Source organism: Chiroxiphia lanceolata, chromosome 15 (assembly GCF_009829145.1).
Source record: "Chiroxiphia lanceolata isolate bChiLan1 chromosome 15, bChiLan1.pri, whole genome shotgun sequence".
Taxonomy (NCBI): domain Eukaryota; kingdom Metazoa; phylum Chordata; class Aves; order Passeriformes; family Pipridae; genus Chiroxiphia; species Chiroxiphia lanceolata.
The window spans coordinates 10,848,118-10,875,626 of record NC_045651.1 but is presented as its reverse complement, the minus strand read 5'-3'; the positions used below and the strand labels follow the sequence as shown (position 1 = coordinate 10,875,626).

The 27,509-nt window shown below is 61.1% G+C and overlaps 3 protein-coding genes across 9 annotated transcripts in view; 1 reads left to right on the top strand and 2 right to left on the bottom strand.

Moving 5' to 3' along the window:
* The first annotated feature begins 102 nt into the window (after positions 1 to 102).
* Positions 103 to 13,103, top strand: UNC5A (unc-5 netrin receptor A). Its single transcript, XM_032703323.1, has 16 exons — positions 103 to 214; positions 8,082 to 8,303; positions 8,444 to 8,587; positions 8,663 to 8,766; positions 8,853 to 9,033; positions 9,147 to 9,314; positions 9,503 to 9,667; positions 9,750 to 9,938; positions 10,483 to 10,782; positions 10,874 to 10,961; positions 11,041 to 11,209; positions 11,293 to 11,526; positions 11,614 to 11,763; positions 11,857 to 12,021; positions 12,106 to 12,284; positions 12,487 to 13,103. Exons 1-16 carry the CDS (start codon positions 103 to 105, stop codon positions 12,650 to 12,652), a joined length of 2,736 nt encoding a protein of 911 aa, XP_032559214.1. The 3' UTR covers positions 12,653 to 13,103.
* Positions 13,104 to 13,167: 64 nt separating this feature from the next.
* Positions 13,168 to 18,799, bottom strand: HK3 (hexokinase 3). Of its 4 annotated transcripts, XM_032703318.1 has the most exons (20): positions 18,561 to 18,799; positions 18,303 to 18,446; positions 18,141 to 18,195; positions 17,905 to 18,067; positions 17,442 to 17,590; positions 17,164 to 17,283; positions 16,957 to 17,052; positions 16,772 to 16,871; positions 16,507 to 16,690; positions 16,179 to 16,334; positions 15,824 to 16,057; positions 15,328 to 15,632; positions 15,111 to 15,250; positions 14,838 to 14,957; positions 14,649 to 14,744; positions 14,428 to 14,527; positions 14,122 to 14,305; positions 13,893 to 14,048; positions 13,482 to 13,715; positions 13,168 to 13,352 (listed from the first exon to the last, which is right to left on the bottom strand). In XM_032703318.1, the coding sequence occupies exons 1-20, from the start codon at positions 18,692 to 18,694 to the stop codon at positions 13,211 to 13,213; spliced, it is 3,012 nt and encodes a 1,003-aa protein (XP_032559209.1). In that variant the 5' UTR covers positions 18,695 to 18,799; the 3' UTR covers positions 13,168 to 13,210. The 4 variants fall into 4 exon arrangements, with proteins under 4 accessions (XP_032559209.1, XP_032559212.1, XP_032559213.1 ...); XM_032703319.1 differs by lacking the exon at positions 13,168 to 13,352 and having other exon boundaries at positions 13,517 to 13,675; XM_032703321.1 differs by lacking the exons at positions 15,328 to 15,632; positions 16,179 to 16,334; positions 16,507 to 16,690; ... (6 more) ...; positions 18,303 to 18,446; positions 18,561 to 18,799 and having other exon boundaries at positions 15,824 to 15,962.
* Positions 18,800 to 19,525: 726 nt separating this feature from the next.
* The window catches only part of UIMC1 (ubiquitin interaction motif containing 1), a 40,155-nt gene continuing 32,171 nt past the window's right edge, over positions 19,526 to 27,509 (bottom strand). For 3 of the 4 annotated variants that reach the window (XM_032703325.1, XM_032703326.1, XM_032703324.1), the window contains exons 10-13: positions 23,904 to 23,982; positions 22,273 to 22,393; positions 20,457 to 20,520; positions 19,526 to 20,027 (exon numbers count right to left, since the gene is read on the bottom strand). In XM_032703325.1, coding sequence (XP_032559216.1) covers positions 19,771 to 20,027; positions 20,457 to 20,520; positions 22,273 to 22,393; positions 23,904 to 23,982 — 521 coding nt within the window. In that variant the 3' untranslated portion in view covers positions 19,526 to 19,770. Of the gene's footprint in view, positions 20,028 to 20,456; positions 20,521 to 22,272; positions 22,394 to 23,895; positions 23,983 to 27,509 lie in introns of those variants that run through there. The other variant, XM_032703327.1, reaches the window with a different exon arrangement.

Here is a 27,509-nt window from a genome sequence, read left to right as displayed (position 1 = left end):
GCCGCGGCGGGGCCGGTGGCGGGGGCGCCATGGCCCGCTGAGGGCGGCGCGGAGCGCGGCCCGCCCTGCTCCCTCGCCCCGCAGCGCTCCGCGGGGCGCGCCATGGGTGCGCGGCCGCCCCGCCGCCGGGCCCCCCCCGCCGCCGCCGCCGCCGCCGCCGCCGCGCCGGGGCCGCTCGGTGCCCTGCTCGCCGCTGCCCTGCTCGCCGCCGCCGGTGAGTCACCGCGCGTCCCCTGCGGGGGCACCGCGCGCCGGGCGGGAGGGGGGGGGACCGGCGGCGCGGCGGGGACCAGGCACCGGGACTGGGCGCCGGGCAAGGTCACCTGGGGAGCGGCGGCGGGTGGGCGTCCTGCGGAGCGCCGGTGACCTCCCGGGGACGGGAACCGTTCACCGTGCTGTGGGATGCTGGGGTGTTGGCAGGGCGCTCTCCCGGACCGGGAATGTGTCCCCAGTCCTACGGAGGGCATTGCCGCCCGCCGCCCCATGCCCGAGCGTGGCCGCACACGCGTGCCCAGCCCGCGCTGCCCCGGACGCTGCCCGCACTGGGGGGGGCTGGCACTCGCCGCCTCGCCGGCACGGCTCCGCTCCCCCGGGACCCTACCAGCCCCGGGCACGGGTGTCCGCAGCACACCTGCCCCACGCGCGGGGTCCCTGCCCCACGCGCAGCATCCCTGCCGCTGGCACAGGGTCCGTGCCGTCCACATCACCTGGCCGGGACACAGGGGACGGTGGTGACGGGATAGCACGGGGGGTGCTGTCACGCCGCGGGGATGCGCGTGGGTGGCCGTGACGCGGGCAGGATGCGGGGCTGTATCGGTGCTGCTGCAGACGCGAACGGTCCGGAGCCCGGCTGCCCCCGGCGCTGCCCCCTCGGGCAGGACTCGGCGGGAGGAGGAGCGGTCGGGCGGACCCCCGGGGTTGGGCCGCCCCGGCGGCCGGGGCGGGGGTCGTGTAGCCGGGGGTACGATGGATGCCCGGGGCTGGCGGCCACTGGCAGGTGTCACGGCAGCCGGGAAGTGGCGGCTGCAGACAAAGGACCGGGCTGGGGGCGGGGAGCTGCGCGAAGCTGGACGTGCGCTCTGCGGGGAGTCCGAGGGGGGGGACCCCCTTCTGCGTCCGGAGGTCCCGGCCCGCTGACCCTCCTGCCGCCACCGGAGACGTCCCCTAGCCTGACCTCGATGTGCCAGGAGGGCACAGTGGGCACCCAGGGGGGCTGCAGCCACAACCGTCCTGGCAGCCCCAGGGACCCTGCGTTCTCAGCGCGGCCCCGTCTGCAGGGGGACACTGCAGAGCCGGCGCGGTGAGTGGGCATCCCTTGGATGCAGGGGATCCCATATGGAGGGTGCTGTCATACTGACCCCCAGCTGGGCATGGATCAGGGCTGTCCCTATGGCACCCATGGGAACATGATGATGGATGGATGTGGGGGGCAGAGGGGCAAGGGGTGCACCAAAGCAGTCCACACCAACCCTGCAATGGGAAGTGTGGGGGGCCTGGCGGTGCCAGCACTGGTTCGGGCAGTGTGGTGCTGGTGCTGGTCCCCACCACTCGCTTTGCAGGCAGCTCACAGCCGGCCGCGGCGCGACTGAGCCCAGCCACCAGCACGGGCACTGCTCAGCACAGACAGGGCTGCACCTCTGCTCCAGCCTGGCATGGCACGGCACGGCATGGCATGGCATGGCACAGCTCCCGTCCCCCAGGGAACCGAGGCACAGGCTGGGGGCAGGGAACTCAGCTGTCCAGGCAAAGGGCCCCTAACTGCCCGACAGAGCAGCATCCCCGGTGTGCCCACTGTGGCTAGTGCCTGCAGGGGAAGGGCAAGGGTGACAGAGAGGGCTGGGGCTCACTCCTGGGCAGCAGTGAGGGGCAACCTCCTGAGATGGGGGCCTGCCCTGCTCGACTGCTACACTGGATAGTGGGCAAGGGCACGGGAGCAGGGTCCTTCCTGAGAGCTACCACTGGTCCAGCAGTGCCATGGCATCTTTGCAGCCGGTGCCAGACCCTAGTGCATCTCCTGCTCTGGTGAGTGTGACCCACAGCAGCCGCAGCAGATGCTGTCCCAGCTCCTCTGGTTGGGGCCACAGGCTCTGCTCTAACCCTGCACAAGCCACGTGGTGCAGTTGGATTCACTGGTCTGCCGGGGACCCCTGGGCTCCAGCAGACAACCCCCAACCACTGCACCCCACAACGTGGTGCCCCACAGCCTGGCACGCCAGGTCGTTGCATTGCACAGTACCCCACAACATGTGCCTGGCTGGGCGCTGGTGGCTCTGTGGGGCGGGCAGGAGGGCAGGGTGGCAGGCAGGGCTGGCACACACCGGGCACTGGGAAGCTTCCGTGCCGGCTGTCAGCATGAGCACGCGGCAGACGCAGCCTGCCCAGGGCTGTTTGTTCTGGCTCGGTGCCACGCGGGGCTGGCACTACATCAAACCGTGCGGAGCCTGGCAGGTGCTTGCGGGAGGGAACAGGGGCGCTGACGGTGCCGCCAGGGGCTGGGCACCCCCAGAGCCACTGCGGGCCCCTCGCAGCCTGCCCCACCTGGGTGGCCAGCAGCATACGAGACCACCCTGTAACTGGTGCTGGTGCCCAAGGGATGATGGTGTGGGGACCGTGCGCTGTGCATGGCCTGCTATCCCCTACCCTGGGTGCCAGCACCGCTCTGGGTCCCAGCACCATCTCTGGTCCATGTACTGCTTGTTTGCCTATGGGCATGCTGGGGTGGGCTGGCTCCAGACTGGGCACACTGGGACCCTGTCCTCATCCAATCAGTCCCAGTTGCCCAGTTACCCTGCTGTCAGCCCACACTTTGGGTGCTGCTCCTGGGTGGGTGTCAGGCAGATTGCAGCTCTTTGTGGGGCCCCAGACCCTGCTTAGCCCAGGGCTCCTGCAGGACCGAGGTCTCAGGTTCCAGACCCCTCAGCCAGCCCTTGCTGCCACAGGGTTGTGAGGTGCTGGGGCTGCGGTCACCACCACGTGGCACCCGTGGGTATGAGGGGGAGAGACTGCAGGGCTGGACCCTAGCACCTGGGACTGTTGCACGAACAGAGGGGCCTTCCTGGCCCTGCACTCATTTCCCCTGCCTGCTCTGGTGGGATACAGGACTGAGGGTGACCTTGACACTCCTCTCGCCAGGGCCAGGGCTCCGCCAGAATGTTTGCTTCTCATTGTCGGTTAAGAGAGTCAAGAAAGCCACTCAGCTTCCCCAGGATCGGGACCACAGGGACAGCTCCCGCACATGGGACTGGGCTGGTCATGTGTCCCCACCATCCCAGTGCCAGGCTGGGCTAGAGTCTCATCCCCCACTGAGCAGAGTCCAGGACAGGACTCTTTCCCAGTGCAGTGCTGCTGAGAAGGGCTGTCAGGGCTTGGAATGGGTCCTGCCAGCACACAAAGTCTGGTGGGCTTTGGGGCTTCACGGGCACCTGGGGTTGGTGGGGAACAGTTCCCCTCTCAGCCCTGGCTCTGTGTGTGCCTGGTGGAAGAGTGCCTTGCACTGGGTGCCAGGGCTGGTAGCCCCCAGGCAGGTGGAGGTGGTCCCTGGGGAGGAGTTGCCAGCCCTGGCTGCCTTTGCTGGCACTGGCACAATTGTCCCCAGACCCCAGGCACAGGGCAGCGTGGGCCACGCGCAGGCACAGCGTGGGCACAGCCGGGGCGTGCAGCCCTGGGCGGGCGCTGGGAGCCCTGCCCACCCTGGCACATACTAATTGCATGTAATGGGGAGAGCGGTATCAACTCAAATCCGTAATTAGGCAGCTCCATTGTCATGCAAACCCGCCTAATTCATTCATAACCAGCGCTTGCTTCATCAGCGCCCAGACGCTGCCAGGCACTCACCGGGAGACAGGCACCCCCACTCAGCCTCCCCCATGGCCGTGGGGCTGGCACACGTGGGGCACATGCCAACAGGGCCAGGACAGTGGCTGGCTCACTGGGACATGCTGGGATGTTGGGTACATGGTCCTCGGGCAGGCAGGGGCACCCCCGGGGGCACTGTGCCCATTGGAGCATGGGGGATGCGCTGGCATCATGTGCCCATCGTCGCGTCGTCCCCAGCGCTCAGCACGCACCAGGCTGGCCAGGAGCCAGGCCCTGTTACCCGGCTTTGGCATCCGACCCTGCTGGCTCCCTGCCCGGCCGGGGCTGGCACTGGCACCCGCCTGGCATTGCTGTGGGACTGTGTGGGGCGGGGAGGTGGGTTCAGGAAGAGCCTTCGCTCATGTCCTGATGCCTCAGGTGAGGGTTGGAGCAGCTGTGGGCAGCTGGGCAGTGCTGGGCGATGCTGTGGCCCATGGCTGGGTGTCTCCCAGAGGCAGAACTGGCTCATCGTGGCTCAGAGCCAACCTCTCCCAGCAGGATGGTGCCCGGCTCAAAGCCTCAGACAAGCTTTTTGATTGTGTCGAGTTGTGCCAGTTCCCTTCTCTGCACCCTGCAGAGAGCAAAGTGCCAGCAATGGGATGCCCCTCTGTGCAGGTTGGCACCCACAGGCTCCCCTGGGCACAGATGGGCACCCTCTGCCCTCCCCCTAATGCCCACCCTTCCCTCGTTAAGGCCGTCGCAATCAGCAGCAATTATTGCTTTAATTACCTGCTGCTGGGGCACAGGCCGGGCGCCGGCAAAGTACAAGGAAATCTTTCATGTTAATGGTGTGCCAGGCCTGGCATGGACACGATGGATGGGGCACCAGCTGGGAGCAAATCTGCTGTCTGCAAAGCCCACAGGGATTCAGGGAGGTCCACAGAGGGGGGCACAGTGGTGGAGGCAGGTGCTGGTGTAAAGGTCCCACACACCGCTGTGGGGACCCCCAGAGTGGCAGCAGCAGGCAGGGGTGCATGCAGGGGTTGGAGACAGAGGGAGAATGGGGCAGGATCTCCCATCAGGCATGACCGATGGCGGGCAGCAGCATTCAGGGCAGACCCGTGCCACTGGAGCACTGTCCCACTGCAGGCAGCCGCCTGCTCCCTCCCCAGGGCAGCTGTGCCAAGCAGGCACCCACCAGTGTTCTGGTGCCGGGTCTGGCACTGCTGCAGCCGTCCGTGGGCAGCCTCTCCTTGCCAAGAACATGCTGACCTTCCCAGTGTCTCCCCGCAGCAGGCACCGAGGTACCCAGGGGGCTGCTCCCAGCACTGCTGGGGACCATGGCACCAGCACCAGGGAAGGATCAGCCCCTTGAGGACCAGAGGGACCAGGCTGGGAGCACCTGTTGGCATCCGGTGGGTCTTATCAGTGCCCCCCAACACCGAGCAGTGCAGTGCAGGGCAGTCTCTCCTTGCCCAGTAACACCAGTACACCTGGTGTTTCTGCTGCTGTGGCGGTGCAGGTGCTAAAGTGAGAGGCTGTGTGGTCACCTGGGGTGGCAGCGGTGGGGCACAGGGAGCAGGGGGAGCTCTGTACATGGGGAGGGGACTGGGAGCAGCTGGGGATCCCATAGTGCTGGGGTGGTGAGGGCTGCTGCTTAGAGCTCACAGCAGGGTGTCCCCATCCCCTCTGCATCCTGAGGTGGGTGCTGCAGCCCTGCTCCCCAGCCCACCACCCTGTCCCCTTCATCCCCATAACCGCTAGTTAGCCCACGTGTGTGGGGGGGATAATTGCTATTAAAACCCTGCTTAATGGGCAGACTTTACTGGCAGGGATTTATCTGCGCTGGAGCAAACCGCGCTCACAGTCAGCCCTTTGACTGCAGGGAGAGCGGCCAAGGCTGTGCCCTGCCATGGTTGAGGGGGGGCACGGGGTGTGTGGAACCCAGCGTCCCGCATGCCCCTGGTCCCTGTCTCCCTGGTCCCCGATCCCTCCGAAGTTCCCCGGTTCCTTTTGCCAAGGTGACATAAGCATCTCGCCTGTTTCCATGGCAACGCAGCGGCAGGTGAGCGCGAGGCCGATGCGGGAGCTGGCACGCGCCACGTGGGGGGCCGCTGCCCACGGGGCTCCCACGCTGCGCCCGCACCCACGGGCTTGGGGTGGGGCCACGCTGTGGGGGGGGTCCCACAGGATGTGGGGGCCCACAGTGCACGGGGGTGGCTGCAAAGCACAGAGTGCCCATGGGATGTAAGTGCCCACAGAGTGTTGGGCATCCACAGTGCATGAAATCCCTGTGGTGTTTGGCAGAGCCATAAAGTGTGGGCTGGCTGTGGTGCATTGGATGGCAACAGGGTGTGTGGGGTGCCCGTCATTGATGGGGTGCTCGTGGTGTGTGGGGCAACCAGACCACAGCCCCTCTGCTCCCTCATGGGGCTCCAGACCAACTCCAGCCTCCCAGCTATGCCACATGGGTCTATCCATGTCCACACCACAGCACAGGGCCCCACCACTGCCTAGCACAATGCTCAGTGGCAGGACAGCATCCCATTTGGGACCAGGCAGCAGCACCCTGGCTCTGCACTCACTGCACATCCCCAGATCCGTTTGCTGCCCATGGTCCCATCCTGCCCACAAGGCACCCAGCACCCTGGTTGGGTGGGCAGTGGGAGGGGCTCCATGCCCATCCTTCTTCCCCCACCCATTGCTGCTGGCCCCGAGTTTCCTGTACCCCTCCACTCAGCTATGATGGATACCCACACAGCTCAGGAATTGCTGTCCTCATTTCCTATGTGATTAGAAGGCCGGTCCCACGGCACAGTTCACCTGGCATGCCTGCCACAGCCACCCGGGCAGGAGGCAGCTGTGGTGCTGTGCAGCAGCAAACATGGTATTTCACGAATAAATTGGGTTTATTTACGCAGCGCCCATGTGCCAGCGTGGGTATTGCAGCATGGGCACCCAGGAGTGCCCGAGCAGCGGGCACAGCAGTGCAACCACGGGTGATGCAGCAAGCGGTGCCGCAGCCGGCGTCAGGGACGGCACCGTGCCGGGGACCGCAGCGCCTGTCCGCGCCGTGACCCCCCGGGCTGGCCCCAGGCTGAGGCTGGGGGGGGGTCGTTAAACCAGTGAAATATGAAATGCCTGTATATCCCCGACAGGGGTTTTAATTAAATTAATTGCCAGTGACATTGTAAAAGTGCTGATGGGGTAATAACTGGCGCGTTATGGTCGCCGTTTATCTTCCCCGCGTAAATTAGCTGCCGCACCTTGCCCATCCCGGCGGGCATCGTGGCAGGTTCATCGGCACCCACTGCCCGGCTCTGAGGGGCCTGATCCAGCTGGGGAGAGCACCAGGGCCTGAAGCTCCCCTGGGAGACCCAGGCAGGGCCTGAGGGATCCCTGTGTCCCCTGTGTCCCCGTGGCGCAGGCGGCTGTGCCAAGCAGGAGCCAGCTGGGGTGGGCATGAGCAGTGGGGTCCCATGGGCACATGGGGAGTGGCTGGTGGTTGCCAAAGGAAGGCACTTAATTACTGCGCATTCCATCCCATTTAATTGCTTATTAAATCCTAACCAGCCAATTAGCAGCAGCAATTACAGCTTCATTCAGTGACACAATCGCTATTTTATCGTTTGTTAATCAAATGCTTATTTAGGGCCCTGGTTTATTAACTCTTTCTGCGGCAGACCCCGGTGGTGTGTGGGGAGGGGGGACACCTGGCCATGTCTAGGATGGAGGATGCAGGCATCCTAAGGCTGTGCCATATGTCCCCAGCACTGCTGTCACCGTGGTGGGACAAGCGTGCAGCCCTGAGCCACCCTTGCCACCCTGGGGACAGCCAGCCCCCACATGCCATGCCAGTGAGGGTGTCAGTGGCACAGGACAGGATGGACTGCTGTGCTGCCCTGCTGTGTGCCCACCACTTGCCCAGCATCCCTGTGACACTCTGGGGTGCTGCAGGGCAGGATGCAGCCTCTGGCTGATGCCTTACAGCGTGCTGGGGAGGGGGGTGGCAGGCGCCCCAGAGGCGTGAGCAATGGCCCTTGTTGGTCACACTACATTTCCTTTTCATTAGCACTAAGTGTGGACATGAGGGATCGGCGCGGGTTCAGCGGGCGCAGCCACCGTGCGGCTGCTCTCCCTGATGGATGGCAGGGATGGGAGGGGGCTCCCGCGTCGCAAGCGGGGGGACGGTGGTGATGCACAGGACCACCGGCATGGGGCCTGCTGGGGTGGATGATGGCCCAGCCAGGGCACGCTGGAGGTGGCCGAGCCCCATCTCCCCGCAGGTGCTCAGCAAAGCGCAACTGTGGCCAACCCGGCATCCGGCGCATCCCCGGACCTGCTGCCGCACTTCCAGCTGGAGCCAGAGGACGTCTACATTGTGAAGAACAAGGCAGTGAGCCTGGCCTGCCGTGCCACCCCTGCCACACAGATCTACTTCAAGTGCAACGGCGAGTGGGTGCACCAAGGTGACCACGTCACGCAGCACAGCACTGACCGTAGCACCGGTGAGCACTGGCGGGAGGGACGGTGCCAGCCCCAGTCATGGGGAGCCACATGTGCCACTCTTGGTGGGGCTTGCATGGGGCTGGGGCCATGGGGACTGCGCCTGGCACATCTTTGCTGACACGCTACCAACCGGTCCCAGGGCTGCCAGTGATGGAGGTGCGCATCGAGGTCACTCGCCAGCAAGTGGAGAAGATCTTTGGGCTGGAGGAGTACTGGTGCCAGTGCGTGGCCTGGAGCTCCTCTGGTACCACCAAGAGCCAGAAAGCCTTCGTGCGCATCGCCTGTGAGTGTCTTGTGGGTGCCCAGATGGGCAGTGGGTGCTGGCCTGGCCCCACCCCTCACCCCTGTGCCTCCCCAGATCTACGCAAGAACTTCGAGCAGGAGCCGACAGCCAGGGAGGTCTCCATCGAGCAGGGCATCGTGCTGCCATGCCGCCCCCCTGAGGGCATCCCCCCCGCTGAGGTGAGTCCCTGCAGCCGGGCAGGGCAGGATGAGGATGCCGTGCGTGCTCCCACACAGGCACATGGTGATGTCCTTGTGCTCTGCAGGTGGAATGGCTGCGCAACGAGGAGCTGGTGGATCCGGCGCTGGACGCCAACGTCTACGTGACGCCAGAGCACAGTCTGGTGCTGCGTCAGGCCCGCCTGGCCGACACTGCCAACTACACCTGTGTGGCTAAAAACATCGTAGCCCGTCGCCGCAGCTCCTCTGCCGCCATCATTGTTTATGGTACAGCCCCACTTTGCTGGTCCCTGCCATGCTGCCCCAGTGTCATCCTCCCCGTCCTGTCCCTCCCCACACCCACTTCATGACAGGGCACTGACGGGTCCCTCTCCACCCAGTGAATGGCGGCTGGTCGACGTGGACGCAGTGGTCAGGCTGCAGCACCAGCTGTGGAAGGGGCTGGCAGAAGCGGAGCCGGACGTGCACCAACCCCACACCCCTCAACGGAGGGGCTTTCTGTGAGGGCCAAAATGTGCAGAAAACCGCCTGCACCACCCTCTGCCCAGGTACCCGTCCTGCCCAGGGCACCACCACCGCCCCACCGTGCGGATGCTGCACTCCCCACTGCGCCCATTGAGGTCCCTGTCCTCACCGGCTGTCTTGTCCTCCAACTCCCCTGTGTGTCCGTCTCTGCCAGCCCTGGGGCAGGGGAGAGGGGTGGCAGCGGGGTGGTAACCTCGAGCTGTACCCACAGTGGATGGCGCCTGGTCAGAGTGGAGCAAGTGGTCGGAGTGCGGGGCCGAATGCACCCACTGGCGCAGCCGGGAGTGCTCAGAGCCAGCACCACGCAACGGGGGCCGGGATTGCCATGGCCCCGAGTTGGACACTCGGAACTGCACCTCTGAGCTCTGCACCCATGGTGAGCATGGTGGGATGAGAGGATTGTCCCCTGGGAAAGGGGGCTGGGGGTGGCCGTGGGTGCTGACACCTGCCCTGCACAGCTGCCCCCGGTGCAGAGGACGTGGCGCTGTACGTGGGACTGGTAGCCGTGGCCGTGTGCCTGGTGCTGCTGCTGCTGGTGGGGGTGCTGGTGTACTGCCGCAAGAAGGGGGGCCTGGACGCTGATGTGGCTGACTCCTCCATCCTCACCGCTGGCTTCCAGCCCGTCAGCATCAAGCCCAGCAAGGCCGGTGAGCGAGGGTTGAAGGGACAATGCACCGCACTGGGACATGGTGTCCCTTGGGACGTGGAGGTGGCCATAACCCCCAGGTGGATTGGGTAGGGGTTGTTTGCCCCAGGGCATCCCTGGGTGGGGTTCTATGCCCTGTGGGATACCTGGTCTTGAGCTGGGGTTCTGTGCCTTATGGGTCAGGGATGTTGTATCTTAAAGAGTCCCTCACTGCAGGGTCAGTGCTCTGTGCCACGTAGGGTCCCTGGTTGTGGGCAGGGGCTCTGTGTCCTAAAGTATCCCTGTTCCCTACACACAGCAACCTGAGTTGCTGCTATGTGCTCTGAGGACCCCACTGGTGACTGTACCCCAAGGGTCAATTCCATGGAGCAGGGACTCAATGCCCTTTCAACACCCAGGGGTGGCTATACCCTATAGGATCCTCACCATGGGGAAGGGACTGTGTGCCCCATGCCCCCTGGGGCCGACTGTGCCACTGCGTTGCTGGTGGGGACCCCCTGTTCCCACCATGCCCTGGCACCGTGGTTGCTTGCTCTGTGCCACAGACAACCCCAGCCTGCTCACCATCCAGCCCGACCTCAGCACCACCACCATGACCTACCAGGGCTCGCTCTGCTCACGCCAGGATGGCCCTGCCAAGCTCCAGCTGCCCAATGGGCATCTGCTGAGCCCGCTGGGTGCCGGGCGGCACACGCTGCACCACAGCTCACCTGCTGCTGAGGGCGCCGATTTCGTGGCCCGGCTCTCCACCCAGAGCTACTTCCGCTCTCTGCCCCGTGGCACCAACAACATGGCCTATGGCACCTTCAACTTCTTGGGGGGGCGGCTCATGATCCCCAACACAGGTACGCTGGGGCAGGGGGTCTGGAGCATTGCCCAGTGCAGGCAGTGTCCTCATGGGGCTCATTCCCTGCCTGCACCCCTGTTCCCACCCAGGGATCAGCCTGCTCATCCCACCTGATGCCATCCCACGGGGAAAGATCTACGAGGTCTACCTGACCCTGCACAAGCAGGAGGAGGTGAGGTAGGTGCAGGGGCTGCCGGGGCATGTGGCTCTTGGAAGGGGGTCCATCCTGACTCAGCTGCCCCTGTTGCTGCCCCAGGCTGCCCCTGGCCGGCTGCCAGACACTGCTGAGCCCCATTGTCAGCTGTGGCCCTCCCGGGGTCCTCCTCACCCGGCCTGCCATCCTGGCCATGGGGCACTGCGTGGAGGCCAGCGCCGAGAACTGGAGCATCCGGCTGAAGAAGCAGTCATGCGAGGGCACGTGGGAGGTGAGCATCCACAGGGACGAGGGGATTTAGGGATGGAGGGGGCATGGCTGTGGCCAAGGTGCATTTCTGCCTGGGTGCCGCAGGACGTGCTGCAGCTGGGCGCTGAGCCGTGCACGGAGCTGTACTACTGCCAGCTGGAAGCGCAGGCTTGCTACGTGTTCACGGAGCAGCTGGGGCGCTTCGCCCTGGTCGGGGAGTCCCTCAGCATGGCGGCCTCCAAGCGCCTCAAGCTGGTCCTGTTTGCGCCGGCCGCCTGCCCCTCGCTCGAGTACAACATCCGCGTCTACTGCCTCAGCGACACCCAGGATGTCCTCAAGGTACTGGGGGTCCCCATCCCAGCTTGGAGTAAGGGCTGTGCTCCCAGGGTGTGGCATCTCCCGCCTGACCACTGCATGTGCCGGCAGGAGGTGATCCAGCTGGAGAAGCAGCTGGGCGGGCAGCTGATTGGAGCTCCCCGGGTGCTGCACTTCAAGGACAGCTACCACAACTTGCGCCTCTCCATCCATGACATGCCCAGCTCCCTCTGGAAGAGCAAGCTCCTTGCCAGCTACCAGGTGGGGAGTCTGGCCAGTGTGTGGGGATGGGGAAGGGGGTGTGGAGGGATGTCTCTGCCACTCTGACAACTCCCTCCCATCACCCCACTCCAGGAGATCCCTTTCTATCACATCTGGAGTGGGTTGCAGCCCTTTCTGCACTGCACCTTCACCCTGGAGCGCCTGAGCACCAGCACCTGCGAACTGGCCTGCAAGATCTGGGTCTGGCAGGTGGAGGGAGATGGGCAGAGCTTCACTGTCAACTTCAACATTGCCAAGGTGAGGGCAGGGCTGGGGGACTCCTGGGGGTGACCACGAGATGGCCTCACATCCCTCCCCCTTCCCCCTGGTGCTCTTCCCTAGGACACGAGGTTTTCAGACTGGCTGGTCCCTGACAACGAGGTGGCCACCCCAGCTCTGGTGGGCCCCAGTGCCTTCAAGATCCCCTTCCTCATCCGCCAAAAGATCATCAGCAGCCTGGACCCGCCAGGCACCCGGGGAGCCGACTGGAGGACGCTGGCACAGAAGCTCAACCTCGACAGGTGACCCAGGCTGAGAACAGTGATGGGGATGGGGTGGCATGGTAAATAGGGGTTCTGGCCTCATCCTGCACCTATAGATGGTTGCTGGAATGCTGTGAGATCCTGGGACCAGGGTGCTGGCCAAGGTGAGGCTAGCACAGGGCTGGTAGCAGAATGTGGAGCCATCCCTGTGCCCTGACATGGTCCCTCTGTCCCCCTCCAGCCATCTCAGCTTCTTCGCCTCGAAGCCCAGCCCAACAGCCATGATCCTCAACCTGTGGGAAGCACGGCACTTCCCCAATGGAAACCTCTCACAGCTGGCCGCTGCCGTGGCCGAAGTTGGCAAGCAAGACGGGGCCCTCTTCGCCGTCTCCGAAGCTGAGTGCTGAGCGTGACGGGGAAGGGGGGGCAGGAAATTCCACTCCCAGGGGACTGCCACCATGGGGCTGGGGGGGCCCTGGCTGGCCCCCAAACCCCTACTGCCCCACAGCGCACAGGGAGGACTGCCTGGCCTCCTTGGGAGAGCGGGATGCCCGTGCCCCACGGCAGCCAGGGCCCCCCAGCACTGTGGCAGTGGGGCTCAGCCCGTCCCCGGGGGTCCCACAGCCCCGTGGTGGGTGTCGAGGGGGCGCTGGGTGTGCGTCGTGCGTGCGGTGCCGTCGTGCTGTCTGCGTGTGGGGCCGGGCGGCCCCAGGCCCCGTGCCGTGTTGTGTAAAGACCGTTTTTTTAATTCTGTATTAAGTGCATTCAAGTATTTACACTTGGCCTTATGTACATAGCGGTGCCGCGGGCGGGGGGTCTGCCGGACGTGAATGTAAATAAATTCGATATATATTGCTACGTGGGGCTGTGCCCGGCCATGCGCTGCCCCACGCCCCTCATGTTCCCCCTCACAAGTCGGAGGTGTGGAGCACAGCGCTTTATTGGTGTGATAGTGATGGTGATGGCTATTGCCCCGGGCCGGTGGTACGACAGGCCACAGCTGCCACAAGCGCGGCCCCTTTCCCGGAGCCGTCCTCTGATGGCATGAAGGTGACGGTGCACTTGGGTGCCAGGTCCCGCAGAGTCCTCTGGAGGCAGTGGGAGAAACTGGAGGGGACAGGAGGGGAGGGTGAGGACTGATGTCCCCCACCCCATTCACCCCATGCCTCCCACCCCAGGCTCCTGCCATGGGGTAAGGGTCTTTGGTGGGTTCCTGCCATCCCTGGCCCCACTCACTTTGGGTGCAGCTTGTACAAGGTGCCATCCACCCCCACGGTGACAGATAGATGGTCCAGGCCCCGGTTCTCCCTCATCTTCTCCACCACAGCAGCCAAGCCGGCAGCGCAGAGCTGGGCTGCCCGCATGGACACAGTATGGCACACTTCCCGCATCAGCACACTGTCCTCGTAGTTGGCATTGAGCTCCAGGTCCTGCAGGATTTGCCGTATCTGCCGCAGGGCCAGCCCATCGCTGACCCAGACCAATGCCACAGTTAGCACCAAAGTCCCTGTTCCCACCACTGTCCCCATCCCATAGGCTGGAGTGGTATCACCCTGCCTGTGCCCCATCAATGTAGCATGGCCCCTTCTCCTGGGGTTCTGGCCCCCCACCCCAGGTTCAGGGAACCCAGCGGAGCCCAGCACTCACAGTTCGATGGTAGAGAGGAACTTGGTCTTGAAGATATCCTTGGTGAAGAGCTTGGGGCTGGGATTGCCGTGGAACAGGAGCTCTTTGTCTGACATTGCCAACAGGATGTGGCGCACGATCTCACCCAGGTACATGCCGCTGATGAGCTTCTCAAACCTGCCCCAGGCACAGCCTCAGCTGGGCACAGCCACCCACTCCCAGCCCCCTCTGCCCCAGGGCCCTTGCCCACCTCTGCTTGCCGGGATTGATGGTCTGCTCATCCACCACCTTGTCAAAGCTGGTGAAGATGTGGTCCAGGCAGCCATTGTCCCCAAAGGCCCCCCACTCCATGTTGATGCACATGCGGCCCTCGTCCCCTTCCACAGTACCCACGTTCCGCATCTCCTCCATGTAGCAGGCATTTGTCCCTGTCCCTGTGGGCCCCATGCTGGTGTCACCTCCACCACAGTTGTGGTAAAGGCACATGGCCATGCCACATAGGATGGGGTGGTGGTGAGGGGATGGGGGACCTCCTGGTTACAGAGGAGCTCCTCACCCACGATGAGCCCGATTTCACATTTTGGGTCTTCATAGCCACAGGACATCATGGTTCCCACTGTGTCGTTAACCAGAGCCACCACCTTCAGCCCTGCATGCTGCCAAACAGGAGATGGGGACACATGCAGCCTAGTGACAGCCAGCTCGCTCCTGGGGCTGGCACCACCTGGCTGCAGGGTGCACCCCAGGGACAGGGATGGACCACAGGACATTCCCTACATGTTTGCGCTCAGCAGCCTCCCGCAGCAGCTGGACCACGTCCTGCCCCACACAGCCTGAGGCACTGAAGCCTTTGGTCCAGGTCAGCAGCAATGCCTGCAAGAGAGGCAGGAGCAGCCTCCAGGCAGCTGCCTCACACCACATCCCAGTGTCCTTCCTATACCCATGGGGCTGGAGGCAACCCCTCACCTTATCCAGGCCCACTTGCTGGCAGGGGAAGGAAAAGGTGAAGCCGAGAGGTAGGGTGTGTGTCATCAGGTCCTGCTTCAGCTGGAAGTCCATGATGCAGTCAATGATGTGGTCAAAGAGCTGTGGATTGTGGCCACAGTCAGTATGGCGGGAGCTGGGATAATGCTGCAGGGGGCTCTCCCAGCCCCATCCCAGCCCTATAGACAGACAGCAAGGAGGGAGGCAACGTGGACCCCCTCACACCATCCCTTAACCATAGGTCATCAGCCTCACCGCCTCGCCGGTGCCCTGCATGATGGCAGTTGGGATGACATAGATCTCACTGGCCATGCGGATGCCCTCCTCTGTCACGTGCACCACCAGCACACGGAAATTGGTCCCTCCCAGGTCCAGTGCCAGGAATTCACCTAGCTCTGTAGAGAGCCAGCACAGGGCATCAGCAGAGCCATGACCTCCTTGGCACCCACTTCCCAATGCCCCTGTCCCTCACCGGTGCCATCAGGCGTGTGACAAACGTAGGTGGGCAGCATGCGAACAGAGGCATTGGCATGGGTCTCCTGACCCAGCCCTAGCTCCATCTCCTGCCTCATCAGTGCCTGGACCTCCACCAGGTCATCATGCTTGAGCCGCAGCGGGGCCAGCACCTTGGCCACCTCCCGGCGCTGGGCCTCCAGGCGCACAGCCACTGCTGTCACCATGGCTGCCCCCCGTCCAGACCCATCTGTTGAGGGCAAGAGAGTGGGCACACACTCAGGGGCCAGCAGCCTTGTCACACTCTGCAGGATCTCCTTGAACCTGCCAGAGGAAGAAGAAGATAGCAAGGGCATGAGGCATCCTGCTGGGATGCCTAAAATCTGCTCCTCACCCTGTCCCACAAACAGTCACTCACTCCTGGGGGAGGCTCCTGAGAGCCTGAGACTCTCACAGGGGCCAAGGGAACCAGCTCCTGGCCACTATCCCTGCACTGGGGTCATGACCTTCCTCACCTGGTGTGGCCTTGGTACAATTCTCCATCCACCCCCACGTTGACAAGCAGTTGATCCATGTCCCGGGTCTCACACATGTAGCTGAGGACGGCAGCCAGGCCAGTGGCTTCGAGCGTGGCAGCGCGGCTCACCACCGCCCGGCAGATCTGCTGCACCCGGCTGCAATCTTGCTCATTTGGCTGCAGCCCCAGAGCCTCCAGAGTCGTCTTCGTCAGAGCCATGCCTTCCTCAGTGCTGCAAGGCAGAGCACAGCCTTGCAACACTTGCAAGGGTCCAACAGCTCGCAAATAGGGGCACCCATCCATCACCCCCCCATTCTCCCATCCACGGTAGCTCCTGGTCCCCAGACACTCACTTGATGATCTCCAGAACCTGATGGGTCGTGAGCACACCCTTCTCCTTCAGGACAGCAACACTGCTCCCAGTGAAGAGTGCTTTTTCAGCGGCCAGGGCAATCAGCACGTGCCGGGTGATCTCCCCCAGATACAGGCTGCCCACCATCTTCTCAAATCTGCATGCAGCCCACATGGGAGTCAGTTGTGCCACCCTAGCACCCCTTGGCCCTTTGAGAGCACCCAGGAGCATTGCAGGGCTCCTGTTGTGCTCCTGTTGGTAGGGCCTGACATGCTCAGGGATGGATGGGGAACCCCAAGGACCCTGTCCTTGCTGAGGGGTGGGAGCACCTCTTCTCCCCAGGGCTGGAGGATTCTTCATCCACACACTCATCATAGGGGGTCAGGATGTCATTCAGAATACCATCGTCCCCAAAGCGGCCCCACTCAGTGTTGATACACATCCGCCCGCTGGTCTCCTCTGCCGTTTCTACCAGATATGCCTCGGCCATGAAGCAGCAGTTGCTGCCCTTGTCTGCAGGGAGCAATGGGGGTGAGCACCAGCTCGGCCCCCCCAGCACCCTCCACCCTGGCACATGGGGTGCCCGCTGCTGACCTGCAATCAAGGCAACCTCACAGGGGCTTCCCTCTGTGCTGCAGGTCATCATGGTGCCCACCGTGTCATTCATCAGGGCAACAACTTCCACATGGGAGAGCTGACCGGGAGCAAAGTGAGAGCATCATCAGCCCCTCCACGGGGGCAGCCCCTGAGCAGGTCCCCCCCACCCCACGGTCCTCCACCTCCTGCTTGTTGATGGCTGACTGTAGCAACTGCACAACATCCTTCCCCACCACGTCCCTGCAGCTGAAGCCCTTGGACCAGGAGATGAGTTCTGCCTGTGGAGAACATGCGGCACAGCCATTGGCCTCCAGGACTGGGCTAGCTTCTCTCCCCACTGCTGCTGTGCTGGGGAGGATGTGGTCACAGCCCAGGACAGGGCCCCTCACCTTGTTCAGCTGTGTCTGCCGACAGCTGAAGGGGAAGACGAAGCCCAGGGGAAGGTGTTCCAGGGGTGTGTTGGTGTCAGCCAGGAACTGGGACAGGCATTGTGCAATGAAATCAAAGAGCTGCAAAGGCATGACTAGGGGTAAGGGCTGCTTCCCTTATCCAGTACCCAGGATGTAGGAGGCAGTCCAGAGCTCCAGCACCAGTCTAGAGCCCTGCCAAGCCTCCATGCTGCTGGGCAGCCCAGCACCAGCCACCCTGTGCCATGGCCTCCTCATACCGCTTCCCCCTCGCCCTGCATGATGTCCTCTGGCATGTCAAAGGTCTTGTACATAATTTGTGGGCTTGGGTTTCCATCTCCAAAGAGGGTCACCAGCAGGGTCCGGACCTGGCTCTGGCACAGCTCCACCACCAGAAAGTCACCCTTCTCTATGGGGGAACAGAGGCTGTGTCAGGCCAGAGACCTTTCCTGTGGCAGATCCCTCAGAATCTGCTCCTCAGCCTATCCCAAGGAGAGTCACTCATCCATGGAGGAGGGTCCTGAGAGCCTGAGACCCTCACAGGGGCCAAAAGAACTAGCTCCTGGCCACTCACCCTGCACTGGAGACTGGCAGAGGGGCAGCTTATGGACTCCATAACTGACTGGAGAGCTGCGTACCCCTCCCCAGCACCCTCAGAGCCAAGTCCAATGAGGTGGGGCTGCAGGTAGCAGAGCAACCCATCCTCAGACCAGGCTGTCTTACCGGTGCCGTCAGGAGTGGCGCAGATGTAGGTGGGCAGCATCTTCAAGGTGGCCCGTGAATGTGTGTGGCGGCCCAGCCCCCTGCGCATGGCCTGCATCATGTGGCCCTTCATAATGTGCAGCCTCTCCAGCGGGATGGTGAGCGCCCGCAGGGCTCGTTGTACCTGGCGATGGTGCATTAGGCCAGGGGCACAGGGACGAAGGGCAGGGGATGCCTGGGGCAGGGACAGACCTTACCGGTGTGCTGGCGGAAGAATCCTGTTCTTGGTTCATCAGACGGCTCATTGTGAACCTGCATGGAGGGAGGCGGCATGTCACCTGCTGAGCGCTGGCCCGCAGGACAGGACTCACGCCTGCCCTTCCCCTGGCACATGATGGTGTTGGGGGCCTGCCTCCCACCTATCCTCTGTTTCCATGCTCCATCGGGAATCGTTCCTTTGCAGCGTCCGCCCACTGTCCCTGCGATGGTGCAGGTGGCAGCTGTGCCCCACCACGGCCATGGGCGAAGCCGGCGGGACAGGTTGACGAGGGGGTCTCCGAGACCTGCAAGAGGCCGGAGCTGCTGTCCCTGCCCTGCAACGGCCCGGGGGGCTGGGGGAGCCTGCGCGGCTCCATCCCCGGCCCCATCGCGGCCTCCGCAGGGCGGGAGCCGCTCACCGGTCAGAGTACGAGCTGCCCGCCGCTTCCGAGCCCGAGCTTCGCCGGGGGCGGCCGGCGGAGCCGGGGCTCTGCTGTGCGCTGCCCGGCCCGCTGTACCGGCCAGACTGGGGACGGGTGCTGCGGCTGCCCATGGCGACGGGGCCGGGGATGGTGTGGGGCCGGGGCCGATGTTAAGCCCGTGGGGGCCGGTGTTAAGCCCGTGGGGGCCGGGGCGGGGCCGGGGCCGGTGTTAAGCCCGTGGGGGCCGGGGCCGGTGTGGGGCCGGTGCGGGACCGTTGGCGGCGGGGCCGGTGGGGGCGCGGGGGGACCGTTGCCGCTGCCGTCCCCTTGGCAACAGCCCCACCCCGCCCCGCCATTGGCCGGCCCGCCGCAGGCCGGGCCCGCCGCGGCCAATGGGTGGCGGCGCTCGGGCCCCCCCGCGGGAGGGGCCGCTCCCCGCGCCCGGCCGGGCGGCAGCGCTGGTGGAAGCCCGGGGTTTAATTAGCTCCGCATCAGCTCGTCCCGTTAATTAGGCAGCACAGTCCCCCTCGCCCCTGTTCCCGGTGAGGATGCTCCCGGGGAGCAGGTCCCTCCACGGCCCGGTCCGCGCTGGCAGATCCGGCAGGCAGATCCGCGCTGTCCCGGCGAGCGGGAGCACGGCCGAGCCACCTGGGGACAGGGAAGGCACCAAGGACACGGGGACACCGCGGCCGTGGCTCCTCTGGTCCCCACATCCGCTGACTGCGGCTGTCAGCTGGCACCAAGGTGCCCTCCGCTGCTCCCGGCTGGGAATGGCACTGCTGTGTTGCTGTGTGGAGCAGGGGGCACTGCAGGTCCCTGCCCAGGGGTCTCTGAGCCCCCACCACCCTCTCCACCCCAGGACAGGCCTGGGGAAGCATGATTTGGGACCCACCGTCTGCTGCTCCTCCTCTCCTCCCTCCAGCGCCCTCCCATTCCCCAGAGAAAGCCAGCACAGCTCCGCCGTGGTGCTGCAGTTTCATAAAAACATACATAAATATATTTCCATTTCTGTAACAGAGAGCCAAGCTGCACAGGCACCTATAAAACACACAGTCGCTTCTCCACCCGGTACTCCCCGCACAGGTCGTATAAAACATACAAAAAGGGGGTGGGAGACAAAGGCTGCAGGTGAAGCAGGGGTACGGTGCCAAGGAGACCCTTGCTGGGGCACGGGGAGCTGCTGGGGGTCCCTGCCACATCGCCAGCCTCAGAATTTGTGCCTTCTCCGGCGGCAGCCTTTGGTCTGTTGCTGGCTGCCTGCACGGAGAGCCACGCGCGGCTCCGAGTCCATCACACCGTCCATGGCTTCTGAGGAGACGCCGGGTTTCGCGGGGGAGACGTGGAAAGAAAGGTGCTGAAGGGAGAAGGGGCTGTCTGCTGCTGGCTCCCCACTGGCTCCAGCTGAGAGTGCGGGAGGGGACTGTTGGTCTCCTAATCCAGTGAGGGGGGTCTCCACGTCAGCACCTGCAACAAGAGCACACATCAGCCCTCCTGTGTGAGCCACAGGTGCTGCTGAGAGCACCACTCCCCACCTTTTTCCTATTGTCCTTGGATCCCTGCAGGGAAGACCAGTCTCCCACATCCCCCAGGAAGCTGAACATGTCTCGGTGCCACTGCTCAGAGCATACCCCATCCCCGCAAGGGCTCTGGGTGCTGGCACAGGTCCTGTGGGCACAGGTCCAATGGGCACAAGCAGGGATGTGTACTGGGGAATGCTGACAGCCAGCTAAGCTCACAGCCTCCTGCTCTGCTCAGGAAGCACAGGCCCTTCCAAGGAGAATTTGCTCTGCCAGAACAGCCTAGGCCAAGCCAGGACGAAAAGGGGAGAACTGGGAAAAGGACACTCCTGACCCAGCCAGGCAGGCACAAAAAGCAGTTTAAGCAGTTTCCCACCTTCAGACTTGCTCTCCGAGAGCTCCAGCATCCTGAGGAGGCCCCTCTCCCGCTTTCCGGTGTCCTGCCAAGGAGAGGACAGCCACCATCATAGCACTGCCACAAGGGAACCCCATAGCCCTGTGGACACAAGTTCCCCCTCAGGCTGGGCACAAGAGGGAATGTTGAATGTCCAGGGCCTCCAGCCACCCACAGGAAGGGCTCTGTTCTGTGTCCAGCCCAGCTAGTGCTCAAGCAGAGGCAGATGAAAGCAGTTAATTAAGAAAAACCCAGCAAGGAGGGAGGCCAGGGTGCAGGAAGCCAACCCCAAGCCCAGCTGGTGAGCACAGTGCTGTAACAGAAATGGGGGCACCAGGGGCTCTGCCACAGCTAGGACACATCCTCCAGAACTGTGCCTCCAAGGGCAGGTTCATCCCAGTCTGTCTGAGGGCACCAAGGCTTGGCGCTGGAGGGAAGGGCCTTCCTTCAGGGCAGAGCCAGATGAGGAATGCACCTCTTGTACCCCCTCTCAGCACCAGAGAAGATGCAGCCACGCTGGTCACACAGGCTAAGGGAAGACCACTTGGGCTGGCTGCTTTGACCCTCATTGGCCCAGCAAAGTCTCCTCTTCTGGCTGCTCTCTGCCCCCAAAACGGCTCTAGAAGGCACTGGTGTCCCAGCTGTGGGTTGGAGCTGCAAAGCACCCCAAAATGAGCCATGGCAAAAATCCACAAGCCCAACAGAGCCACTAGGAAGCTTTCCAATGGCCCATCCCATGCCCAGTCGTGACCTATTCCCCCAGTGAGCTGCCACCTGAGCTGCCACCTCAGCACAAGGCAGGGCCAGAGGTAACACAGAGCCTTGCCAAGCCAACCCCAAAGAGCCACCTGGCTCCAGCATCTTTCCTGCATGCAGGACCTGCACACCAGCCAGCACAGGGACAGAGTCAAACAGCCCCCACAGAGCCAGTCACATGCAGGAGCAGCCGTGCCCTGCAGTACTCTGAACCACACAGCGCTTGGCTGTATCCCAGCCAAAATCATCAACCAGAAATCTCATCATTTGCATCTGAATCCCCAAAGGGCTGAGGCCTGTGATGGATTTAAGGGATTATACAAAACTAAGACATCATGTTGCATCTTCATGCCGTGAATCACATTTCTGAGCACAGGCAAAGCTGCAGCACTAGGGCTTTGCCTGCAGAAACCAGCAGGAAGGCCTTGGAAGGACCCTCTCTGTGCTCCCCCGGGACCGCTGCGAGCAGGGAAAAGCACAGTGGGGGCCAACACCTGACTGTGAGCCAGCTGCCACCCACACTCCTGCCTCCCACCTCCTCTACCGAGGCACATTCCCCACACCCCACACACCTCCACTGCACTCGCTCCCCCACAATTCTCCAGGGATGCTGTGGTTTGCTCCCAGCACAATTCCCCCTGCTCTGTCTCTGAAGCCTCCCCCCGTGGAAAAGGATAGGCTTGTGGATGGACTCAGATAGGCTTGTCATCCTGGCGGTGCCCCCCACTCCATCGACATTCAGCTGAGGAAGGCTGCAGGATTGAGGCACACTGGCTGGCAGCAGGACAGCCCTGGCTATCTGCCCACTGGAGAGGTTACTGGCAGCTCTGCTGGATTAGCTCACCCCTGGGACCAGTCCGTGCTCTCACCGAGCATAGCAGGAAGGAGGGCAATGAGTTCTCTGCCCACAGTGGCCCACAGGGACAGGCAATCCTACATCAGGTCAGCTTATCCCCATCAACCAGGGAAGCAGCTCCTGCTGCCAAGCCAGCCCCATACCCAGCGCAAAGCAAAGGAGACGGTATGCAGGGTCGCCCCTCACCTTGGCTCTTCGCAGCCTCCTGGTTCCCTGAGCTTGCCTAGCAGCCTGAAGGCAGCTGTCCACGTGCCTCTGATACTGCAGCAGTGGCACCAGTGACTTACAGAGGTAGCACTTCTCACACCTGCCAGGCAGCAAAGGACAGAGCACTGCATTAGGATTCACCCTGCACTGGGCTCCCAGACACCAGCGGTGACTTTCCTCCTCCAGGCCACGCCACGGAGAAGACGTGTCACCAAATCCAGTCTTGCTCAGTGGGGTCGGGCCAGCACCAATCGCAAAGACTGAGTGATTATCAGTTTTCCCTGCTTGTTCCTCTGTATCCTGCTGCTGCAGCAGCGGGACAGTAATCAAATCTGTTCATCTAACTATCTCAAACACCACTGATTTCTCCCCAGACATAAAGCACCCTGTCAAAATCTACAGAAATGAAGTGCACGGGCTTTGCAAAGGGGAGCTAAATTCTGCCTGAAAAGCAAACCAAGTGTGTTAAATCAGAGAGACATTTTACCAGGGCTGGATGAACTTGTCTGACTAGTAAATCAAGTCTTTCTCTGCACTGTCTCCATTTTACATCATGCCATGCAGGGAGAGGAATTGCAGAGCACGTGCTCCTGCTGGGGGGCTGGCCTGTTCCTCAAATCCCCTCATTTGAGTAGAAGATGCCCAGGCTCATGCAGGACAACCGAGTGTCCTTGGGAAGAAAATCATGCTGGGTGAAAGGAGAAGAAGGTCAGGCATGGATTTACACAGCTACACTTGCTTCCACACCAGGGAACCATGGTCTGCAGGGACTGAACCGTGCAGGAGAGGACACTGGCTCTTCAGAATGAATTCAGGAATGGACCATCTCCAAGAAGAGACAAAGCCCCCAGGGACCAGCCCCAGTAGCATTGAGTTCAGTTTGATAGTGGTACTCTCTTAGTGAAACACCCCAGGCTCTAAAATGCATATGGAGAGCCCCCATCGAGCAAAACTCTGCAGTACTTTTCCCGTATTTTCTTTCCAGTCAGTGCTGATTACCCAGATAATGTGTCTAAACAGAAGCTGTCCTCTCTATAATTAGCCTAATTCCATTAGTGATGTTGCCATCCACTGTTTGTAGCAGCAAAATTGCTTCCATAGCAAGGATTTTACTGTCAGATCCTCTCTTATGATGCTTTGTGTGGGTGGCAGGAGGAGGGGCTGCATGGAAAGAGATTAAACAAAGCCACTGCTATTCTGAAAGTCTAATTTAATTAAGAATATCACTACAGGTGCCATGTTGACAGCCTCCATGTCCTGGCCTCTTCTTTTCCTGGGGTTACCAAGCTCAGATCTCCCATTAGAAACCAGCTGAGTTAGCACCCTTTTAGCTACAGCTCCACCCCAGCAGCCACACGCCCCTGACCCACCATGGATTGGGCTGAAAGGAAATCAGTGCAAAAATAAACAATCTGAGAACAGCAAATTCCTCTTGCTTCAGTTTAAATATAGCCAGCACTGCAACAAGAGCCACTGACAGAAGGCAATTTCTTAGGGAAACACTGCTATAAAGCCAACGGCCAGCATTTGTACAGGAATAAAGACATCCACAGTCTAGCTAGAATGGAAGCATGGAAACAATCTTGGAGAAGGCAAGCATACCTACTTACTTGTCAATGTCTAAGGATGAAGGGCTGCCTTCACCACTGGCAGCTTTATTTCTTGCCTCTCTCTGACGCCGGGTGAGCACTGGAGGAAAAACAAAAAGGGTTAACAGAGAGGGTACTACTGTCCACCCCAAAACCACCCCTACACCATGCCCAACTGCAACAAGTTTTCATTGCTTTCACTCAGGGCTGCAGCACAAGTGATGGTAGAGGCAAACACCGGACTGGGACCAGCAGAGTCTTCTTTCCTGAAGAACAGGTTGCTGACCAAGTCTCCCTTTTTCCCCTCAGGGATACTGAAGAATGTATCTTTCCCACACTTGGAAGCCAGCTAAACATTTCACACCTAACTTGTCTTCAGCCAGAAACAGCTGGATCGACAGTATGTAGTTTACAGGAACTTTAAAGCTGACGCGCAGCAGCGCGATAGCCCGGGAGAAGCGTTATCCAGCTGCTCCAGCAGCACAGCACCACTCCCTGCCAATCCAGGCTCCCGTGTCTGCTGCAGGGAGGGACTGTGGCAGCTGTGAGCTCGGGGACATGGTGAGCTGAGGCAGGGGCTGCGCAGAGGCACCGGCCCTTCTGCTGATGTGGCAGGGAGAGCCTTGCAGGGGAGGGCACAGCTCACACCGGAAAGGGAAGGTTACAACAATTAGCCCCGCAGTCGTCGCTTTCCCACGGCCCATATGAACCAGGGTGACCAGTGCTATTGTCCACATACAGCTCTGGGGGTCCCCTGCATGACGATCTCTACTAGGAGCAGTGCTGCTCTCCAGCAGCTCCAATACATGTGGGTAGCAAAGGAGATCCCAGCTGAGCAGCTGATGATGGGTCCAAAAATTTCTGTTCCCTCGGCAAGCCCAAGCAGCCCTTCCCAACTGGCTCTGCAGGCATCTGCAGGGAGCATGTTGGAGCGTTGTCCCTTTCAGTCGAATTCCTCTCAGCGTATTCCTGTTGACATACCACCAGCAAAGATCCTCAGGGAACATTTCAGATAGCTTAGCTTGCTTCACCAGGGACGTTCAAGACTCCAGCTCCAAAACAGATGTCACAGGAAGCGCTCTCAGGCACGCTGGCTAAGGGGACAATGTAGGGAGCTGTTTTACGGCTCGGTGACGCTGCTTCCCATACTGACATTAGAAAAGGTCTGAATCCAAGGTATAGGCACAACAAACCTGTTTTTGTTGGCACGTCATCTGTGATAAAGAAAGCAACGCACAAAATTTTGTGCAGAATAAAGGGAATTCTTCTGAGTTTTAGCTAAACCCCATTTCCAAAGTGTTGGGCAACCCCAATATCTATCCAATGCAACACAGCCTTTCCCTTAGCAGCAATCACTGATCTGCAGCCACAACCAGCAATGCACTGCAAGGTGCTCAGGAGCTGTTGGGGCTGACAGGAGACAACCACACTGGAGAAACAAGCTCGAGCGTTTCCTAGGATGTGGGTATTGTCTCGTAGGCGATGACTGATACCAACAGCTCATCTCTCACAGGAACTGAAGAAAACGTCTCTCTTTAACATAGCCTGGCCCAGATTCAAAGTGGCAGCCTGACTAGGACGGCTGGTAACGATGGCCACCCCCCAGGCCACCCAGCCTCCCAAGAACCCAACCAACACATGTGTTTGACAGCATGGTGAGAGCTGCTCTCCAAACCAGCGTGCGCTTGTTAATATTCTTTTAACACCGTCTCGGGAGCCTTGTGCACCAGCTCAGGTGTTAATCAGTTCTATTTTCTTCCAAAGGCAGTGAACACATCTGGCATAATGGGCCCATTAGAGATGTCTGGGACTAGCTCTGCAGCTGCCCAGGGGGAGACCCTCAGCTGTGTTGCTGGAAGAAGCAGCGCAGGAGAGAGAACAGGGCCAGCTGGTGAGGCACGACCCCTGCCAAAACACTTCAGTCACCCACAAGAAGGTAGTTCAGAATACAGGAAAAGACTTGCCGCAGGGAAAATCCCCACCACAGAGCAGTGCTGACCTGCTGTGTGACAGGAGCCTTGTAACTCTCCCAAATGCAATGCTCTTTGCTGGGTCAGACATGCTCCGTAGTCCAACAACCACCTTTTCCCTCACTTGGCATTTCTTCTGGTTGACAAGTCATCCTTGGCCTGTTTGGTTTCAACGTGCACCCTGGGGGAGAGGAGCAAACCCTCCCCAGCACGGCCCCACTATCAGCCCAGCTCAGGCACCTCCTGGGGCTGCAAGGCCAGAGCCACTGAGCTCCTCACCTTGCTGCTTGGCCCACCAGCTTCCTCCCTGTGCTGATTGCCAGCTGTGCCACTTCTGTGCAGGATCTTTTACTGTCCAGCTCACGGCATCTTGTCCCTTCTCAGAAGCCATCCAGCTTCCTCTACACCTATTCCCTTACTCTTTCTGCTGTATTAGTGCCACTTCTACTGATGTCAGGAGCTTTTTAACAACACCAGTGCTGCTGCTGAAGACTGACAGCTGCATCACACTGCATTTGAGCCTTTGGGAGGAAGGGACATACCAAATCCTCATCTCCCTGAGCTCACTTGGGAAACGAGATGTCGGATGCATGTAGATGGAGGGTAAGAGGCATCAAGTATGTCACAAAGCTTGAGAGTATTTGCTGCACTCAGTAGCAGCCAAGACTAGCTTCCAGGGTGAAACCAGCAGATTCCTGCGTTGGCAGCAGCAGCAGGCGATGGATATGGTGGCTCCAGCAGAGCCCTCTCACACAGCCCCTCTCACACAAGTGAGCCCTTCAGTGGAGTGCATGAAGAAAGAGGGAGCTGGCACAGCACTTCCACAGATCCACTTGTTCGTTTGGAATTAACACCAGTCACTGAGCTGGAAACCCAGGACCTGAACCTTCCCCAGCCTGGTACAGGGGCTAACACAACAGCAGGCTCTTCTTTTTTATTTACTCAGATCATAGGAAAATGGAAATTCATGACCAGATTTTCATACTGCCCAGGTGTTTGGTGGTCTGGGCATCCAGCCAGGGTGTCCATGTGTGTAGGGAAAGTGACTGTAACTCATCTTGCCCAGCTAACTCATTTGAAAATCTGTCCTTAGATATCAGCCAGGCTGAGCTGGTCTCCCGAGACCTAACACCAAGAGACTTTGGTGCATGATTAGAAGAGGGAAGAAGAGAAGTAAAACCAGCAAGAACCCATCCTTTTGTAATATTAAAATGAAAACCACTGACAGCTGTAGTTTGCAGAACTGCATAATCTGCAATTCTTGAGACATCAGGAGTAAGTCCAATTAATAAATCTGAAGACAGACCAGGAACCCCTGACCCAGTGCACCAAAGGAAAATTGAAGCAGTCTTTTCTTAACAGATCAGGACATGGCTTAGAGTAGTGAACTGATTTCTTCTCACACGAGGTTGTTGCTGTGCTCTTGAGGAAGCCAGCAGCCAGCCAAGAGCACACAGTGCTGCAGCAGTACAGAACAGCTTCTGGACCCACACAGGAGCTGGCATTTGCCTCAGAAGACAATTCTCTCACCTCTTTTTTTCTCCCCATGCATTAGCTTTACCTGTGGATTTTGTGCTAGCAATGGATGCCAAGGTAACAATCCTGGAAACAGAGTCCTTTTGTACCTGCACAGCTGTGCCAGGCTACTGTGTGGCCT